We start from the raw sequence: 20,302 nt of genomic DNA, 5'->3' as shown, positions 1-20,302 counted from the left end.
TTAACAATTTCTGTCATTACCATTACTGAAGCTTTATATTATTCTATGTTGAATGTTCTCAGCTGCAGTGAATTAAATGCCTCAAAAAGTAAAAGTAACAATAATGTATTGCATCAAACTGTCCAAAATGTATTTTCCATAATTTCCTCAAAATTAAATAAAAAAATTGAAATAAAAATACTAACACTCAAGAGCTTGGACGCTGGTTTCTGAAATAATTATTGTAAGTCATTATTGGTTATGCTAAAAACAATGATGACATACAAATGAAGTAGTCCCTCTAATAGGCCCATTCATCTTTCAGTCACATCAGCAGCTGTCATTGGACGAAAAACACACAATATTTGCATAGGTTGCTCCGAGGCCACTGTGGCTTTGTGATAGTTAGAAGAAAACCCCTATAAAATGCTCAGAGTTGAGGGATTTTAGCTTTCAGCCTTGTGTGGTAAATATTGAGGTGAGCTACAATGCTGCTGATAGCAGATCTGCTACTCCTTTCCCTTCTGACTGTCAGAGGAGGGAAGCCCGTGTGTCAAACATATGGGACAAAAGAACAGTCTCAGTTTTCTAAGGAAGGAGACATCAACATTGGAGGCATTTTCTCCTTCCATCAGAACCCCGTCAGTGTCAATCCAGTTCACCAAGTCAACCCAGGAACAATCCAGTGTGAAGGGTAAGCGGTATTAAAAAAAAGTGTCTGTATTCTCAATACAATATGTGTTGTTTATTCATGTTTTAAGTGCAAATCTGTGTGTGTTTCTTATCTTTTTTTACTTTTCACAAGTTGTAAAATATGGTTCCTCTTCTTTTTTAAGACTGGATCCAGGAGAGCTTCAATACGCGTTCACTATGATATTTGCCATAGGGGAAATCAACAACAGCTCAGATCTGCTGCCAGGAGTGACACTGGGTTACAGGATCTTTGACTCATGCCCCAGTATCCCTCTGTCCATTAGGGCATCACTTAACCTGATGAATAGGTATGAGAGTGGGGAAGGCAGCTGTAGCAAACTCTCAAACGTGCATGCTGTCATAGGGGAAACCACGTCTACCTCTACAATAGGTATTGCACGCACCATGGGACCCTTCAATATACCTGTGGTGAGTGTTCGGGACATGCACAGTTTCTGTACACTTAAGCTGTCAAGGGTTTTTTGTTGAATGAGAAGTTAGATAATATGTGAAAATGTTTTTATATTTGGCATCTCAAAATGAGCTATTTCTCTGTTTACTTGTGTTCCAGATCAGTCATTCAGCCACTTGTGCATGTCTTAGCAAAAGAAGAGACTATCCATCTTTCTTCAGAACCATACCGAGTGACATTCACCAGAGCCAAGCCCTCGCAAAGCTTATGAAATACTTTGGTTGGACCTGGGTAGGGGCTATCAGAACTAATAGTGACTATGGAAATGGTGGCATGGCCACTTTCCTGGAAGCAGCAGAAAGGGAAGGTGTATGTGTTGAGTACTCAGTGGCTATTTACAGAACTGATCCCAGGAAGTGGTTCTTAGAGGTGGTGAATATCATTAAGAAATCCACCTCGAAGGTGATAGTGGCGTTTGCTGATGGCACAGACCTTGACATACTTATAAAGGAGCTTCATGCTCATAATGTGACAGGCTTGCAGTGGGTGGGCAGTGAGGGTTGGATCACTTATCGCTATATTGCCTCTCAAGTAAACTATGCTGTGGTGCAGGGGGCGGTGGGCTTTGCAGCATTAAATGCTCACATCCCTGGACTGCAGGAGTTCCTCGCTAACAGCAGGCCCTCCACCACACCGGGAGATCGGGGACTGGTGGAGTTGTGGGAGACGGCGTTCGGCTGCACCCTGACTCCCCAAGCTCAGGGTTTAGTCGCAGCCTGCACTGGGAAGGAGTCTCTGTGGGACACAAACACACGCTTCACCGATGTTTCAGATGCCAGTTTACTGAACAATGTTTACAAGGCCACATATGCTGTCGCTCAAGCTCTGCACATGTTGTTTACCTGCAAAGATGGACAGGGGCCTTTTGAGAACAATACTTGTGCTGATTGGGAAAATGCCCAACCATGGCAGGTAAACATACAAATAAAAAGATGTATCAAAGTCAAACTACTGTATAAGATAATTATAATTTAAATAAGAACATATCTGTTTCCCTGCAGGTTCTGCATTACCTAACGCAGGTCAACTTCACTACTAAGATTGGTGAAAGGGTTTTCTTTGATGAATTGGGCGACCCTGTGGCACGTTATGCATTGGTAAACTGGCAGATGGATGAGAAAGATTACATAGTCTTTAAAACCATTGGTTTCTATGATGCCTCACAGCCTGAAGGGCAGCAGTTTGAGATGAAAGCAGATGTGAGAGCTATCTGGGCAGGCGAGAATCTTGAAGTAAGTAAATCTCGAAAGCCTGTCCGAATGAGCATTCTTGAATTTTATTCTGAGCGTAATATTTTTTTCATCATGAGTAATAAACAATTCTCTTTTTTGAATACCAGGTACCAAGGTCTATTTGCAGTGAGAGTTGTTTGCCAGGCACCCGCCGGGCTTTTGCGAAGGGCAAGCCTATTTGCTGTTTTGATTGCATCACCTGTGCTGACGGGGAGTTCAGCAACAGTACAAGTGAGACGGCAGGATTCCTAGCCTTTACTCTAGCACTCATTGTGTTTCTGTTGGGTAAAATCACTGCAAGCACTTTACTGGTCTATCTGAGGATGTGTGCGCTGTACAGCCTAAACATATTTATGCTTTCAGATGCAGTGAAATGTGACAAATGCCTTCCCGAGTTCAAGTCCAGCGAAGAGAGGAATAACTGTGACTTGAAAGATATTGAGTTCATCACCTTCAGAGAATTGATGGGTATACTGTTGGTCACCTTTTCCATATTTGGTGCCTGCCTGGCGATGACTATAGCCCTCATATTTTTCCACTTCAGACAGACTCCTATTGTCAGGGCCAACAACTCTGAGCTGAGCTTTCTGTTGCTCTTCTCCTTGACTCTGTGTTTCCTGTGTTCTCTGACCTTCATAGGCCGGCCCACTGAGTGGTCCTGCATGCTGCGACACACAGCATTCGGCATCACCTTTGTCCTCTGTATCTCTTGTGTTCTGGGGAAAACTATAGTTGTGTTAATGGCCTTCAGGGCCACACTTCCAGGTAGTAATGTGATGAAATGGTTTGGGCCTGCGCAGCAGAGACTCAGTGTTCTGGTTTTTACTCTCATACAGGTTGTAATTTGCATACTATGGCTGACAATCAACCCTCCTTTTCCCTTAAAAAATATGAGCCACTATAAAGAGAAGATTATTCTTGAGTGTGCACTGGGATCACCTGTATGGTTCTGGGCTGTGTTAGGATATATAGGGTTTTTGGCCGTTTTATGTTTTGTACTTGCTTTTTTGGCTAGAAAGTTACCTGACAATTTTAATGAAGCTAAATTCATCACCTTCAGCATGTTGATATTCTGTGCAGTCTGGATTACTTTTATCCCAGCTTATGCCAGCTCTCCTGGGAAGTTCACAGTGGCTGTAGAGATATTTGCAATTCTGGCTTCAAGTTATGGAATGCTGTTTTGTGTTTTTTTGCCAAAGTGCTATATCATTTTATTAAAGCCTGAGAAAAATACAAAGACACATTTGCTGAGTAAAGTGACCCGAAGAGCCCTTTGATTTAGTAAATCACAGCAGTATATTTATTTTTATTTTCTGTCCCCAATTGTTTTGTACGAGAGGAACTGTCTAATATCCTTATGATGTCTGTATATCAACAACTCAAAATGTATAACTAATAATAAACCCTTTAATTTGGCAAAGTTTTCTCATGTAATGGGCTCAGAAAATTATTATTTAACCTCTTGAAACCTGAGGCTCGTATATGGTTCTTTTTTTACGTCTTTATTTTATTCAAGTAGTTGTATGAATCCCAAATGAGTTATATTACTTGTATTATTTTATATATTTTTTTCAGAATTTATTTGTGAATAAAATGCATATTTTCAAAAAAAAACACTTTTTTAACATATTTTGATCATAACTATTAATGTCCAGCATGATCTATGCTAGATTTCCCCCCAAAAAAGTAGCCGAACTTTTACAAACTCCATGGTTCAGGCCCTTACCAACATCCAAAATACTAATAGGACATCTTTTTGGAAAGCTTAGGACCTAAATAATCAGAATATGCAACAAACCACTGTAAAACCAAGCTTTGATATATTGTGAAGGTGTTTTAGTAAAAAAAAAACGTGTCGTTCGGATCAAAAATAGAAAGGTTGCTTGTTTTATGACAAAACATTGTCTCACCAGAGGCTGCTGGGTATTAAAATTTGCATAAGCTTTCCCCCTTGCTGTGTGAGGTGTTTCTAGAAATGTGGGGGGTACAAGTAAGTCACAGGAAGCGGATTTGTGAGACAGAGAAGAAGAAAAAGAAACCTCCGGCCGATTTGTGATTTTACAGGTACTAATATTGAGTTCGTAAGGATTCTGATTACTTTGTTAGACTCCCACAAGCCTGTACAATTACTGAGATGTGTTTGTTCGGGAAATCCGACTTTGTAAAGGGTATTTCTCATGGATTTAGTGAAGCCTTACGGCCGCCGCAGCAAACTAGCAGAGCAGCAGTATAGTCGGCGGAGTTTACGAAAATACTTAAACTTAACAGTTACTTTAATTATGTTTTACACCATATGTATCTTCTCACAAAGGTTGTGGAACTGTAGAACTTTAATTAAGCAATAAGGTACGAGAGGCAGTACTGTGTCGTGCAATAATGTACTGTTCAAGGGAGTTGTTAGGCCCGACACGCAATGGAGGGCCGGCAAACCCTTGAACTGTACGTTATTGTAAACACAGTAATGCCTCGAGTACCTTATTGCTTTTATAATACGGGTACCTGCGACTTTATAAATAGTAATAGTAAGCTCCCTTTCAGCACAAAATAGCCACCAAACCTTGTGTATCGCATTTCAGCAACAGAGAAAATATGCAACCGCCATACACGTACGGGACGCACATTCGGGACTATAAAACTGACTGTCGGTGGAAGCAGGTGGAGGATGACACGCAGCCACCGATGTAAAGAAGTGCTCTCGCTGCTTCTGTCCGTCTTTTCTCCGTCATTTTTCTCCTCCGTGATGTTTAGAGAACTTGCCTCGCGTCGGGAAATGACCGACGTAATTATCTCTCACTAGAAATTATCATGATTTTGTGGTCAAACCCTTTTCATTCCTCATCTCATTTTAGGGAGGAAGTGACGTGTGTGTTGTCGTTCGTTATGCTAGTGTGGCGGATGCTAAGTGAGCTTGTTAGCTGTTCCGTTTGAGCTAACGTTACTGTTAGCGAAGAGCCCCGTTGCAATACTGTGAACACTCAAGCAATACACCTGCAAGTTAAGGAAACCAACGTCTGCGGGTCGTTACTGCGGACGTTACAATATCAAAGTTTACACGAACATGTTTGGTAACTGTCAAGCTTGAAATGACAACTAACGGTCACGCAATTTAAATCTGCCTGTTATTTTAAGTGCGCACTGATTTGAAACGCTCTAAATGTAAACAGGCTGTACAGTACTTTATGGCTGAATAAACTACACCGTGACTCACTCTCAACCAATCAGAATGCTTGATTTGATCTACCCGTATTATAAATGAAGTTAAACAACGATGTGGTTCTGGAGATAATTAAGGAAACGTTCAAACAAAATAAAATAAAAATGATCCGAAAACAGGCACAGCGGCGCTGCTTTGCCTTGCCGTGCTATATGTATCACTAGTAGATGTGTTTCAAAGGTAAATAATTAATCTCCATATTCAACTTGAAAATGAACATGAATAATGTAAACACATATTTGTTTTTGCATTCAAACAATATGTATCAGCATAACAAAAAATAAATACAATATTGCATGAAATGTGCATTATTGTTTTGTGATTAACTCTATAGTGTTCATATTACAGTAAAAAAATCAGCACACACATAACACAGCACATATTGCAGAGTCATTTTCATAATCATTTTATAACTACTTCAGGAATTCCTCATTCAACATAAACATATTAAAACACTCAGTTCTTGGTCTGTCACTCATTTATCTAGAACCTTTCACTGTACCCAAGTTAAGACATACAGTTTATAATCATTTAACATGAGACTCATTCAGAGAATCTCAGGGAGAAACAAGTTTATTTAATTTGTTTGCTCATGGACACCAGGTGAGTAGGAGGCAACAAGAGAATGACTTAGATATAAGTATATAGTATGTACACTATCATATTAAAGAATTTGTTTTATCAGAATACTTTATCAGAATTTCTATAAAGTCACTGAACAACAGACTAAATTTAAGCATAGAATATGTAACAGTAGCATGCACGGTTTTAAAGTTTGAGCGTGGCAACACAAGCATGGTACAGTAGTATGCAAACAAAACTCAAAGGTACATCTAAGCATAATGAAGTACAACTGAGGCTCATTATCATACATCTTGAACTGCTTTAAGTCAATAGGAAATATATAATGTAATCATACATATATACATAAACAGTGATCGGACATCGTCATAATGTAGACTGTATATACACATAATTAACCTCATCCACAAATTACTGTATGATTTTGGCACATTTACATTTAATTTTCTATTATTTCGGCCTAGATTTAAAATATCTTTTTTGAGACTTTTGCATTTGTATAAGGGAATTAATCCTACACCTTTGACAAGTAATCAAAGTAGCAACTTTAGCAGACCAAGTCATTGAGCCATGTGACATTTAAGTTGGTGTTATTGTTATTGTTCATCATTTTAGTCAGTTGATATGCCTCTTAGGCCCTCCTTAATTAAAAATAAATATGTGTTTGTATGTTTGTAGAGATGACTGTTAGAAACACTTTAAACCTCGGAGGGTATGTCTTTTGGGGTGTTATTAGAGCACATCCTCAGGCCTGACCATGCCCTAAACCTCAGGCTCTTCCCACTCACAAGCACACAAACAAAGTAACAATCTCCCTCCAGAGTTCACAGTGTCTCCAGTCTGCCTCCACACCACAGCTCTCCCCTCAGTTTACACTGGAAAATTCCCATCAGGGCTGTTGCATCATGATCCCTTTAACCCTTGTGTGGTGTGGTGTTCATACTTTTGTTATTCAACCATTTTCTGGTGGACCCGTTGCATTTTTTACTTTTTTTATTCAACATAATCTTACAATTTTGTGTTAAAATACTCAAAAGATGTTTACTTCATCCCAATTACAAGAAATATAAACAGCATGTATGGTTAACATTTGCCCTTTACCTTTGTTAGATCACATTTATCAATTGATGTGCTACTCATTTTTTTTTAAATGTATTTATAAAGCGTAATAAAAAAAGAAAATCAATTATAATCAAGATATGAGTGATGCTCCTGGCCACAGATTCTCCCATCCCTGTGTAGTGTAGTCATGAGTACCACATTCTTGCCCTTCTTTGGCACATCGGATACACAAACTTGGAAGAGTTGACAGGCCTGTTCTGTGTAGTCAGCAGTTGAGGTGGGTGCTCAGACTTTTTTTTCCTTACCATTCCCACCACGGTCAGCTTCCTCTTTGAGAGCTCCTGTCCCAGCTTTTGTGGGGTAAAGATTGTCGCATGTGAAATTGTGTCCACTGATCCCTGAGTCATGTCAAGGACAACTCTCATTGCTTGATTTTTCCTCCATCAAGCTTGCCTGTGTAGCATATGAGGATGTGGCATCACAGGCAGCCCAGATCTTTATTCAAGAAGAACATTCAGGTTCACAATTTTTTTTAGATCCATATTTCTTCACTTGCTGGCTGCTGACGGGCTTGTTCTGGTTCTTTTGCACATCTATATTTTGGAACTAGCTGATGTCAGAGCATAGAACCCTGAGGTCAGAGCATAGAACCCTGAGACCAGAGCATATGACCTTGAGGTCAGAGCATAGAACCCTGAGACCAGAGCATATGACCTTGAGGTCAGAGCATAGAACCCTGGGATCAAAGAACCCTGAGATCAGTGAACCCTAAGGTCACAGCATAAAACCCTGAGGTCAGAACATAGAACCTTGAGGTCAGAGCAAAAACCTTAAGGTCAGAGCATATAACCTTAAGGTTAGAGCATATAACCTTAAGGTTAGAGCATATAACCCTGAGGTCAGAGCATAGAACTCTGAGATCAGAGATAAAACCCTGAGATCAGAGCATAGAACCTTGAGGTCAGAGGTTAAACTGGTTATTTTCAACCTTTAAAATTCTAACACGGTCTTGCTGCATAGCGTCAAACTGACCGCATCCTGTATGCAGCACTGACGGACCTGACACTATGTGCTTCAATCAAGGGTTTACATGCTTTAGTTTTAAGTGACATGAGCGGTTCCCAAAGTGGAGTACATGGACCTTCAGGTGAACATTAGGGCTATCTTGCAGGGTGTGGACCATATAAGCATGACCCTTATAGGAAAAGGTTATATTCAAAAGTAAATGTATAAACTTCTATTTCACTGTATATACTTTATTTACAGTACTTTGCATTTTTGCATTTTCTTTATTATTACATATTCCTATATATGTTCTGCTCTGCTATTTTATTTTATTTTATTGTATATATTGAGTATACAGTCATACATAATATTGTCATGTTTACTCTTTGCTTGCTGCTGCTAGAAACAAATTTCCCCATGGGTATGAATACATTATCTATCTATCTATCTATCTATCTATCTATCTATCTATCCAAAAGTATTAATACAAGTATCTATCTATCCAAAAGTATTAATAGTATTAGTATACACACACTACCACGCACTCAGTCTTTCCTAAACTGTGGAGCATACATAGCGATAGCATGGACAATGTTGCCATCTCGTGGCAAAATTGTGCAGTTGCTGAAAAGCTGCAAAAGATGATGCTGTGGCTATTGATGATGATGTTAATTATTGTTATCATTATTATGACATTGAAAGCACAAAACTCAAAGGCATAAAGTAAAGCAATAAAACAAACACACATTAAGAGACAACTGAAAATTAATGCAAACATGAATGCAAAATAAGAGATACACAACTGACCAAAGAACAAAGAAACTGTGCTGCTATAAAATGTATATAAAACCAGTACAACATTATTGTTTTTTGTTGTAGGAACTTTAATTTATTGCGTTTCATACACTCAAATTATTACAAAGTTTTTAAAAACACAAATTTGATTTCAGGAAGTGATGAGTTGTTTTTATCAGAAATAACACAAATAAAAGGATTATGAATGTATTTGAGCAGTAAATATGTGAAGGTCTTCTTACAGTGCGTGATACATTAATACTATAAAAACAGGAAATGGAGATTCAGCACTGCTATTGGAAATATAAAATGATTTTGAATTAAAGTAGAAGCTGTGCCCAAATTCAGGGGCTGCATTGTCTCTAGGATACATCCTGAAAGGCCCGTTCCTCCCAATAAAATGATAAAGATTTCCAAAATACCCAACTATAGTGTGCCTCATTGACTTAAATAAATACACGGTATATTTACAAGCTCTTCCCATGGCTAAGGTTTGTGTCACTTTACAACAAACAGCTTAGAAGCTATCTTCAACCACAAAAATACACAGTTAAAGAAAACACAACTTGACTTTTATTTACTTCCCCCTTTACTTTATTTTTCGTGGGATCTGGCTGTCTGATGTTTAAAGACCATAACCAGGCTGAACCACATCTCTGAATGATGTGTGGATATAACAACATATAATCCTTGTGGATGAAAACCTGTTCAGATCATCCCAACTCTGACGACCAGGTGCAGCAGGACAGTTATGTCATAAAGCCTAATTAAATATCATCCAAATTGTGGATGGAGGAACATCAGCCGAAATACTGTAAACCCCCATTAAAATGTGATGTTATCCAGCAGCAATTAGAGGAACATTTTGTAAACAAAGCTGTAAAGTCCTTTAGAATTCTTGAAGGATGGTTGGAGAGCAGGCCAAGATGCATTAAAGCAGTAATTCCACCAACATCTAATGCTAAACCCTTGCCAAGCCAATTAATTATAATATTTCATTGTATTTCATACTTAAAATAACCATGTATGTTTTCAATAGGCACCTTTTGATTGCTCTGAGAATTATATTGCTGTATTGCATTGGACTTTGACATGCAAGATTTGTCACATTTTACTTAAAGATTACATCCTCTCCAATATGAAACTAGTTAATGTAGCTGGTAGTAAATAATGATTCTGCTGTAGTCTTGCTAATTAATGTGAGCCGCTTGTTTTGAAAGTGGTGAGATCACCTCCAATTAAAACAAAAAATTAATTAATTTCCAACGGAACACCTGCTGATCTGTTGTTTCACAGCCTCAGGCCCAGATGTCATCAGTCTGGTTGGAAACACTTGCTTGTCTTTTCTTGCCCAGCTGGCCCCATGTTCCCCCTCATTCCCCTGAGTAAAAGGTAAATTGGCAGGTTTAGGATGATGTCACGACACCAACTTCAAAATATACACAATAACAAGCTTAAGTGTTTCCCAGATGTGTTGTGATTCACCGCTTCACATCACACAATCATGCCTCCTCTCCATATGGTGCCTGTCCCAAACATTTAATCAGGATGTTTTTGTTTTGTAGCTATATTCGATAAAAGAAGGCCTACCAGTTATTTTCTGGCATCATTTATTGAACCCTTCTTTTATCTCCTGTATTTCTTACAAATTAGTTTTGATATCTCAACCTAAAACTTAATTAATGGTAACCTTTAGCTACCTTTGCTGAATTAGGGTTCAAGGCTGTCGGTGCAAAAGATGTGACACTGACAATGAGAGCTCAATTCAGCATCTTGTAAAGTTCCTACCTCAAATGTAGAACATCTGTGAAAGTCCTGAAACATGGGAAATTGTAATTCTCGTTACTATAACTAAACAAAAGTTACTTGATGGAGATTATTTTAATCATGGCCTTCATGTCCTGACACACTTTATTACAAGCAGGTATGAACCTCAAATGGTGCGGCTTCATAATTCATTATGATAGTAGGTCCTCCTTCAATGTCTGTTTTTACCATCAACATATTTGCTGATAACTGCTCAAAACTAAGTTTCTCTTCCGGGTTTACTACCTGGGTATGCGGCCAACTGAATATGTGCAATAGTGTTTCTCAGAGGAGCTGTCAATCTCAGCAGTCAATGACGTCAGACTACCTTTTGTGTAGCATCAAATAACGAGTTAAGAAGAGTTTGGTATTGCTGGAAACAACCAATTCTGAGCTTTCCAAAGCACCTAAACCAGTGTGAGTAATACGGGGGTCTGGGACCCAAAGACCCTTTGATTGACATTTCAGACCCCCTGAAACCTTCAAGAGCAAAACTTTGTGAGGGTCACAATTATTTTTCAGTTAAAATTGTCCCTAAAAGGCCACTAACATGTATTTTAAAAGCTCATCAATGGCCAGCAGTTTTCTTCATTCAAACTGCAAAACATTTATTGACAAATATGAAAAGTAAATGTGGGAGAGACCATTTTCTGCAGTAAATTACACAGCCAGCCAAAGCCACAACAGGTTGCACGAAGCGAGTCTGTCTTGACTTTTGTGGACCTTATTGGACCCCCTTTAGACAAATGACGGGAACTCAGATTGCCTGGGCATAGTTCGCACACTGACTTAAATGCACCATGATTCGAAACACAACATCTACTATTTATAGGGAAATAAGGCTATCAAATTTCACAGTCAAACACTGAAATACATCTATGCTCTTGCCAAAATGTTTCATCAATGCATATGTTATTTTCACCAAAAATGGCAGGCTTTAGTTACTTGCGGTTCTGCAGTCAAGTTTGGGCTGATTGAAAACTAAACGTACAACTCTTGCTATGGAAGGCATGACCCACACTACTCTATCTCTGGTTGGCTACTCGTTGCTCCTGTTGGTTGGATTGGTTAGGTCTCAGTGATAGAAAGCATCCATCTTAGTCAAGTTTTACTGATTTGCACTGGTGGGAGCTGTGGCTGTTCATTGCCACCTGGTGGCTACAAGGAATCACCCACAAGCCTTACATCATTATATTCCCCTAGATGAGACAGATCTGTGAACATGTCATTATCTATGCATATTCATAAAGATTCATTGTGTTTACTACTTTTTCAATATTTTGGGGAAGCAATTATGTTATTTCTAACATGGCTAAAAGGATCAAAACTAGGGTTTTGAATGAACGCTCCCAGTAAACGGTCATAATGGCCAAAGCATGGAAACTCTCTAAGTATATTTTTATAAATTGCATCATAAATGGTGAACGTTCATCACACTTACAGTCCCAATAGTAGGAAATTACATTTAACTGCACTGGTATCCTTGGTAATAATGGTAATATTTCTTTTGAAATTAAGATTATTAATATTTTCCTTATTTTACATTGAGGCTCATATGATGGACAAATTCAAGCATGCGATCCTGTTTCGTGGTGCGGACACGTGATCCAAACACTACGAACTGTCATATTTCTGTGAGATCAGGCTCTTTTTTTCTGTCCTGTGTCACCACTGTGTTTCTCTTAAAGAAGCTTGACATTACATGCACTGCCGAGGGGCACCAGTTGCTCATCATTGTTGGCAGTTGGATAGTAAAAAAAAGAAGAAGAAAACCGCCTTATTAAACACAGCAGGACCGTGTTCCACTTTACTCATTAGAATAGACAGTTGATTGTTCTGTTTGCTTTTATCATTAAATTACTTTATTGCAGGAATACTCCTCACCCTGAAGTTTTTTCACAGCTAACAAAGATTTACATGTTTAACTTGTGTTTGTCTTTAATAGCTATAAATCATCTTTAGATGAAGAAATTCATAATAATAATGCTCGTTCAGCACTTTGAACCAGTATCAGCTCCTCTGAACACGACTCGTTGTCCTCTACCTGCATGGGGTTGGAGGGTGGGGTCAGCTTGTCCGCTCACCTGGACTGACTGGGATCTTTCTCTGTCTCATGACTTTCACCTTTTGGGCTTTTAGCTTTATTTATTTGTCAGTTGATTAATGTAATCTCAATTTACTCTGGTATGGTAATATGAATAGGGTTACACACTGGACTCATATTCCCAGACCATAATCCTTATGGTTGAGGAGTTTGAGCAGACTCCTCTGCTGGTCATATACTACAGTGCACTGTAAGACACAGAGCCTTTCTGTTGGGCTAAAGAGTTCCTCAAAGTCCTCCTCCTCCAATCCCCAAATTTGTAATCAGCAACTACAGAAACTGCAGCCTTTTCTGGCTTTCTGATGCCTATCTTGCTGAGTGACCTGCCCACCAAACCATAAATGTTTCGACCACAAGGGTGGACAACTGGGTTCTTTAGTGGCGGCCACAACAGTCACAGAAGCCCTTCTGGTCATGACTTTCAACTTGACTAGATTCCATTTGTCAAGCATCTCACCCTGAGTATGAGTGTAAAAATATTCAAAACACTACAATCTCAATAATTTCTACATTTTGGAAGTCTTTTTTTCATCAAAGCAGAACATGTACCGTAGCAAAATCCTGTTAGCTGTCGGGTTTTACACACGTTTGCAAATTAAATCAAATCAACATCTAGCAAACTTGACAATTACTTCTTTTAAATACAACCTTTAAATATGTTGATACACAAAAAGTATACTCATTCTGTATTCTATCCCCATCTATTTATTTGTACCATCCCAATTTGTTTAAACTTCTTGTATGTCTGTCTGTAAGTCTGTCTGACTGTCTGTCTTCATTTCCTTCGAATCATTGTCTATGGTAAATGGACTTGATTATATATAGCACCTTTCTAGTATTCAGAACACTAAAGCACTGTACACTACGTGTTACCACTCACCCATTCACACACATTCATACACTGAATGCCTTCTGTCCATTAAGATCTAAAGTAATGTACATTCACGCACAGTCACACTGAGGTTGACAGGGGCATTTTGGGGTTTAGTGTCTTGCTCAAAGATACATCAACATGAGAACTGAAGAAGCCAGAGACTGCTTATCTTCCAATGAGAAGATGACCCACTCTAACAGCCCTCCATGTTTACAGCGAATTAACCTGTGCTTTAACTCAAAATATTCAGCATATTTCTCTACTTGCTGCCAACTGCTTGTATCTTTCTGTGGTTTTCAACACTCTATCTATATGATTGTGTTTCTGCCTTTTTCTTCTTCTTCTTTTCTTCATCTTTATTTCTGTCTTTTGCCAGACTGAATATTAACAGAATACAGTTAAACATCCAATACGCAGGGGTTTTAATTATCTTGAATCTCCCTATGAGGACAACTGATACACTTGCAATGCCTTTTTTGTTCACTTCCAATCAGCTTGTTTTTAGAAACAATAAGGCTGATCCCTTTCCCTTGAGAGCATATACCCCAATTCTAAAATTGTACTTACAAGAAAAGGAAACAACTGTGTCATAATACTGAGCGTTCTGTTTTAGTGCAGCTCTGCCCTTCCTCTGAGCATCCCACAGAGACATATTAAATGAATAATGAAACCTGCCGTATATGACCTGAGGCAGCACAACATACAGCATTAAACGTGTCTTTGTTACACACTCAGTGGTGCTCTGTTATGTAGCCTGCAGGGTTTGTCCTCTTAATGATATGCACAACACACTAAGGACTCATGGATTTCACCACACCTGTTTAACACTACGGAAGGATATTTGTTACGCAAGAATAAGAAAAAGTAGAAAAAAGGACAGAATATTTGTAAAAGAAATACTGCACTGTATGTATGTACTGTGTGCCAGGTAACACTGTTATGCTTGATTAAATGTATGTTCAAAACAATACAATAATCCATCTTATGTACCTCTTTCTTTCTATCACAATGAACACTTCTTATTGTGTTTCTGAGTCTATGTGTTTGAAAGGCATGCATCTTAGATCAGCAGCCCCTTGTGACATGGGCCTCTACCGCCTGCCTCTTCACATCATTGAAGAATGAGTTAGGCCTAGTCAGGCATGCCACCGTGACATGCGCTCGTGTCTTTCTCCGTTTTGGTCAAGGGCTGATTCCAGTTCCTTGTTGTTGTTGTTGTTGCTCACTGTGAAGCTGGGGACTCTTTTTCCCCTGACCAGAGGCCCAAGGGAAATTAGGTCAATTTGACAGTTGTGATATGAAGCAGGTAGCATATATAGGCAACAGGGCAGCATCTCCCACTTATAACTCAACTTGATGATTCGGTTGATGATAAGATGTTTTTTCTACTAAATTAATTGAGTTAAATAATTCCTATCTGACCTAATTGCTGTAGGTACCTTGTTCATCGGACAAATTGTTTGATGCTTTGTCAGCTTACTAAGTGCTTGTTTAGTTCAGTATTCACTGTTTGTATGTTATCAAAAATGTATGAGTTGAACTAATATAGATGTTGGCTATCTAGGGTGTACGGTGATAGCTTAAAGAAAGGATGACATTTTTTGGGATGAGATCAGAAGAGTTCAATCTTTCCAGAAGAAGGACAGCGCTTGTGCTTTTGAGCCTCCTATGGTGTTTGATTTTTCCCTACAACTCCAACCAAGACCAGAGTCAGCAATGCAAACTAATCTCAGGGTCGATGGCCCTGCCTGTGCTGGAGAAAAAGGGGGACATCATCTTGGGGGGACTCTTCTCCCTTCATAACATGGTGGTGGAGCCCAGTCTGTACTTCACGTCTTCGCCTCCTCCTGAACAGTGCACCAGGTGAGCGGTTCTTTAGCTAGTCTTAATGTAGCTGCACATTTTCTCTTCATTGTATTAGTTCCATAGTTCTGTGTTTTTGTAAACTATGTTGAGTGAAATTAAGTCATTTTTACAGGGTTTCGCACTCATAGTTGTGTTGAAAATTATAATTGCGTCATCTCCATTCTTCCAGATTTAATTTCCGGACTTTCCGTTGGATGCAAACTATGATCTTTGCCATTGAGGAGATTAACAGAGATGGCAAACTCCTTCCCAACATCACACTGGGCTATAGGATATATGATTCATGCAGTACACCCCATCAGGCACTGAAGGCTGCCATGGAGTTAGTGGGGAGTGAGAAGAGTTCAGAGGTTGAAGGAGAGACACAGAGTAAAGGCACCTGTCGTGGGACGGTACCGGCATTGATAGGAGACGGAGGCTCTACTCAGTCTCTCGTCGTGGCCCGTTTCCTAGGAGTCTTCCATGTGCCACAGGTAAGAGAGTCACAGCTACTCAACAACTGTGTTTGCCAGATTGTTGTTTGCTGTTACCGCTACCGGGGAGGCTCAACAGTTTAAAATTCATAGTGGCTTTAACATTTGAAGAATGTACTAATGTTTTAATGTTGATATTAAATGGAATATTATATACATATATATATATATATATATATATATATATATATATATATATATATATATATATATATATATATATATATATTTTCTTCCATTCAGGTTAGTTATTTCTCCAGCTGTGCCTGTCTAAGTGACAAACAAGAGTTTCCTGCTTTTTTAAGGACTATGCCCAGTGACTTCTTTCAGGTTAGAGGCAACAGCCACTCACAATATAACCTATATACACAAACAAAGTTAGTCCACATTTTCATCTCAGGCAGTATTAAAATATGTTCTCTCTCTCTCTCTCTCTCTCTCTCTCTCTCTCTCTCTCTCTCTCTCTGTCTCTCTCTCTCTCTCTCTCTCTCTCTAGGTAGATGCATTAGTACAACTTGTCAAGCATTTTGGATGGACTTGGGTGGGTGTGATCGCAGGGGATGATGCATATGGCCTTGGTGGGGCAAACATATTTGCAGATGAGGTGAGTCACACACCATTAATAGATAATTTAGCTATTAACTTAAGTCATTTTAATTGTATTACTTATTGAATATATTGTGAACTTAAAATGAAGTTGTCATGCATCCCTCCTGTTGCTCACAGGTTAGAAAATTGGGTGCTTGTGTTGCACTTCATGAGATCATCCCGAAGAACCGAGCACAGAGAACAATTTCATCAATTGTTTCCAAGATTCGCTCCTCTGGGGCTCGAGTGATTCTAGTGTTTGCTGTGGAACAAGATGCAGCCGCATTGTTTGACGAAGCTCACAGGCATGATTGGTTCAGAATCTTCTACAATTTCACTATCAACGTTTGGTTTGTTTACTTTTTACAATTACAGGTTTACTGAGTTTTTATTTCTAATATGTTTATCATTGCAAGAAATGACATCTCGTATCACTTTCATTTAGAGAGGGCATCACTGGGATACAGTGGCTGGCCAGTGAGGCTTGGAGCACAGCTGCCGTCCTCTCTACCCCCCAAAAGCACCACGACATTCTCCAAGGTTCTATGGGATTTGCCATTCGGCGAGCACACATCCCTGGATTGCAAGACTTTCTGCTTCGCCTGCATCCCTCAAGCCCTGATGCCCTTGCAGATCCCTTCCTTATACCCTTCTGGGAAGAGGTGTTTCAATGCAGCCTGGGTGTGCAGGCTGAAGGTCAGGAACACAATATTGAAGGTAAACCTCCGTGCTCCGGAGCAGAAGAGCTGGGAAGTGTGACGAATATCTATTCAGATGTGTCACAACTAAGGATTTCCTACAATGTCTATAAGGCTGTGTATGCCATTGTCCATGCGCTTAAGGCAATGAGAAGTTGTGTGAAAGGAAACGGGCCATTTCCTCAGCAGGCCTGCCCAGATGCAGACAATATACAGCCATGGCAGGTACCATCCCACGTATTCACTAATTCACTCCAGATAAACAAAAGTTACAGTGATCCTAAAATATTTTTTATATATCTTGCTAAACTAAATTATATGCACTGTATTCCCTTAGTTACTTCATTACATAAAAGGTGTGGAGTACTTGAATTCCTTTGGCGATGAAACCAAGTTTGACGAGAACGGGGACCCTGCCGCCATGTATGACCTGGTGAACTGGCAGCTGAGACCAGATGGTGAAATGGAGTTTGTCACTATTGGCAAATTTGATGAGACGACCACAGGTGGAAAGCAAAAACTCCAGATCCAGGAACATATAATTGAATGGAATGGCAACCAAACCGAAGTAGGGATCTGAATATTAAAAAAAAAAATGTAATTTTGTTCAATGATATTTTTTTTCTTATGTGACTGTTGTGATCAGTGTAGTGTATGCTCCCTCGTTTGCCTAGATTCCCTTGTCAGCATGCAGCAGCATTTGTCCCCCAGGTACCCGGAAGGCAATCAGACTAAACTTCCCTATCTGCTGCCATGATTGTGTGGTTTGCACAGCTGGCAAGATTAGCAATCAGACTGGTAAGGAAAGGCTACTTGCCCACATTGTGTTATAGAAACTAACCTACAGTTGCAGTGGTGAAAAAGTCCCAATATAACAGCTAAAGTCTTCTTGTCTTTCCGTTAGATGCCATAGAGTGTGTGCGCTGCCTGCCAGAGTTCTGGTCTAACGCTGAGAGGACAGCCTGTATCCCCAAACAGGTGGAGTTCCTCTCATATAGCAGCACTATGGGCATCACCCTGATGGCTATTTCCCTCATGGGCTCCTTCTGCACTTGTGTTGTGGCCTCCATATTCTCTTGTCACAGAGCCACCCCCATTGTCAAGGCCAACAACTCTGAGCTGAGCTTCCTGCTGCTCTTCTCCTTGATTATGTGTTTCCTGTGTTCTCTGACCTTCATAGGCCGGCCCACTGAGTGGTCATGCATGCTGCGACACACAGCATTCGGAATTACCTTTGTCCTCTGTATCTCTTGTGTTCTGGGGAAAACTATAGTGGTGCTAATGGCTTTCAAGGCAACACTTCCAGGCATCAATGTAATTAAATGGTTTGGGCCTGCACAGCAAAAGGCAATCATTACCTTTTGTACACTGGTCCAGGTAAGGATTTCTGACTCATTATGCACCTTGATTAGGGCATTTTCTCAAATATCTGAATAAGACATGTTTCTTTTCATGCAGGTAATAATCTGCACAGTGTGGCTGGTTGTTGCTCCCCCCACTCCACACCAACTAATGCCACATAAGAGCATTATTGTCATTATCGTTTGTGAAGAAGGTTCGTCTGTAGCATTTGCTCTCGTCCTGGGCTACATTGGCCTGCTGGCCTGCCTCTGCCTTGTCTTGGCTTTCCTGGCAAGGAAACTACCGGACAATTTCAATGAGGCCAAACTCATCACCTTCAGCATGCTAATTTTTTGTGCAGTGTGGATAGCCTTTGTTCCTGCCTACATCAGCTCTCCTGGGAAGTACTCCACAGCCACAGAGGTGTTTGCTATCTTGGCCTCCAGTTATGGACTGTTGGGTTGCATCTTTGCACCAAAGTGCTACATAATCCTTCTCAAGCCAGAAAAGAACACATGGAAACACCTGATGTCAAAATCTGCCACAAACACATTTTAGGAGATCATCTTTATTCCATGCACATTTCATGTATTTCTTTCACTAGTTTTTTATCTGATGAATATAATATATGTAAATAGAGACTAAATGCATTAGCATATATTCCTCAAATATAAACAGTTAAAATGTACCACTAGATGGCAGTACTGTGTTGTTAATGCTTCCATCTGGTATTCTTTGTGGCATACCTTTATCCTTTCCAATAACTTTCCCCAATGTCTTTGTACATTTTCCAGTGTACTATGTTCGCTCCTATTATTTAAACTATTACCCATAATTAACGATATTCCTTAACTTTATGAATTTATTTGGTCAGTGGTGAAAACATAAAAACAAACGGTATAATCAATGCAAACAATATAAAAGACATAAAAGGGAAATATCATAATGAGATGATGTTATTGTTTGAAAGCCCCTATAGTATTTAACACCAAGCAATTCAAGACTACCAGCAGTTTACAAATGGTTTTATTTTTCCAACTACATGACACTTCTTTGACGTTCTCCATTGAAATGTGAAGGACAGCTCATTGCCAGATCTGTATGGGATTTGGCAGCAGTGTTCATGCGGATTTGACCTGAGATAGAATAATGAGGCCCAGGGTCTCTGAGGTATGCTATGTGGAAATCCCAGCCATCAATGGTTAATCTAAACCTTCAAACTCTGGAGGCCTTTACATATAAACATCACGCTTGGCTGTTCCCTACGATAACAAACTAAAACGCCATACATTTTTCCGGCTCTCCACAGCTGCTCTCAGGCTAACATTGATTATCCGCCACTAATTGATCTGTTCCTTCCAAGACAGACAAATCGGAAGATGGAGAGATGTACGGTCTTTGATATCCACTGGGGTCAAAAAGGTGTTTGTATGGGCAGATGGACAGTAAAATGGTATTGGCAGTGAATTACTTCATTTATTTCCAATTGTTACTCTACTTAGTCTTTGCATTTTGTTC

The 20,302-nt window shown here is 39.6% G+C and overlaps 2 protein-coding genes across 2 annotated transcripts; both read left to right on the top strand.

The window, feature by feature from the left end:
• Positions 1 to 467: 467 nt before the first annotated feature.
• On the top strand, positions 468 to 3,653 carry LOC306742357 (extracellular calcium-sensing receptor-like; the record flags this gene model as incomplete). Its single annotated transcript, XM_079224726.1, has 6 exons — positions 468 to 673; positions 816 to 1,101; positions 1,244 to 2,056; positions 2,146 to 2,376; positions 2,484 to 2,607; positions 2,740 to 3,653. The coding sequence occupies 6 exons, from the start codon at positions 468 to 470 to the stop codon at positions 3,651 to 3,653; spliced, it is 2,574 nt and encodes an 857-aa protein (XP_079080852.1).
• An 11,798-nt stretch (positions 3,654 to 15,451) lies between these two features.
• Positions 15,452 to 19,342, top strand: LOC306742082 (extracellular calcium-sensing receptor-like; the record flags this gene model as incomplete). Its single annotated transcript, XM_079224422.1, has 10 exons — positions 15,452 to 15,681; positions 15,854 to 16,157; positions 16,401 to 16,487; positions 16,654 to 16,761; positions 16,884 to 17,050; positions 17,191 to 17,668; positions 17,781 to 18,011; positions 18,118 to 18,241; positions 18,348 to 18,820; positions 18,902 to 19,342. Exons 1-10 carry the CDS (start codon positions 15,557 to 15,559, stop codon positions 19,340 to 19,342), a joined length of 2,538 nt encoding a protein of 845 aa, XP_079080548.1. The 5' UTR covers positions 15,452 to 15,556.
• Between the last annotated feature and the right edge of the window lie 960 nt (positions 19,343 to 20,302).

The sequence above is a fragment of the Taurulus bubalis genome, assembly GCF_910589615.1.
Source record: "Taurulus bubalis genome assembly, chromosome: 10".
Lineage (NCBI taxonomy): Eukaryota > Metazoa > Chordata > Actinopteri > Perciformes > Cottidae > Taurulus > Taurulus bubalis.
The sequence above is the reverse complement of the archived record's forward strand: the minus strand, read 5'-3'. Positions and strand labels throughout refer to the sequence as shown.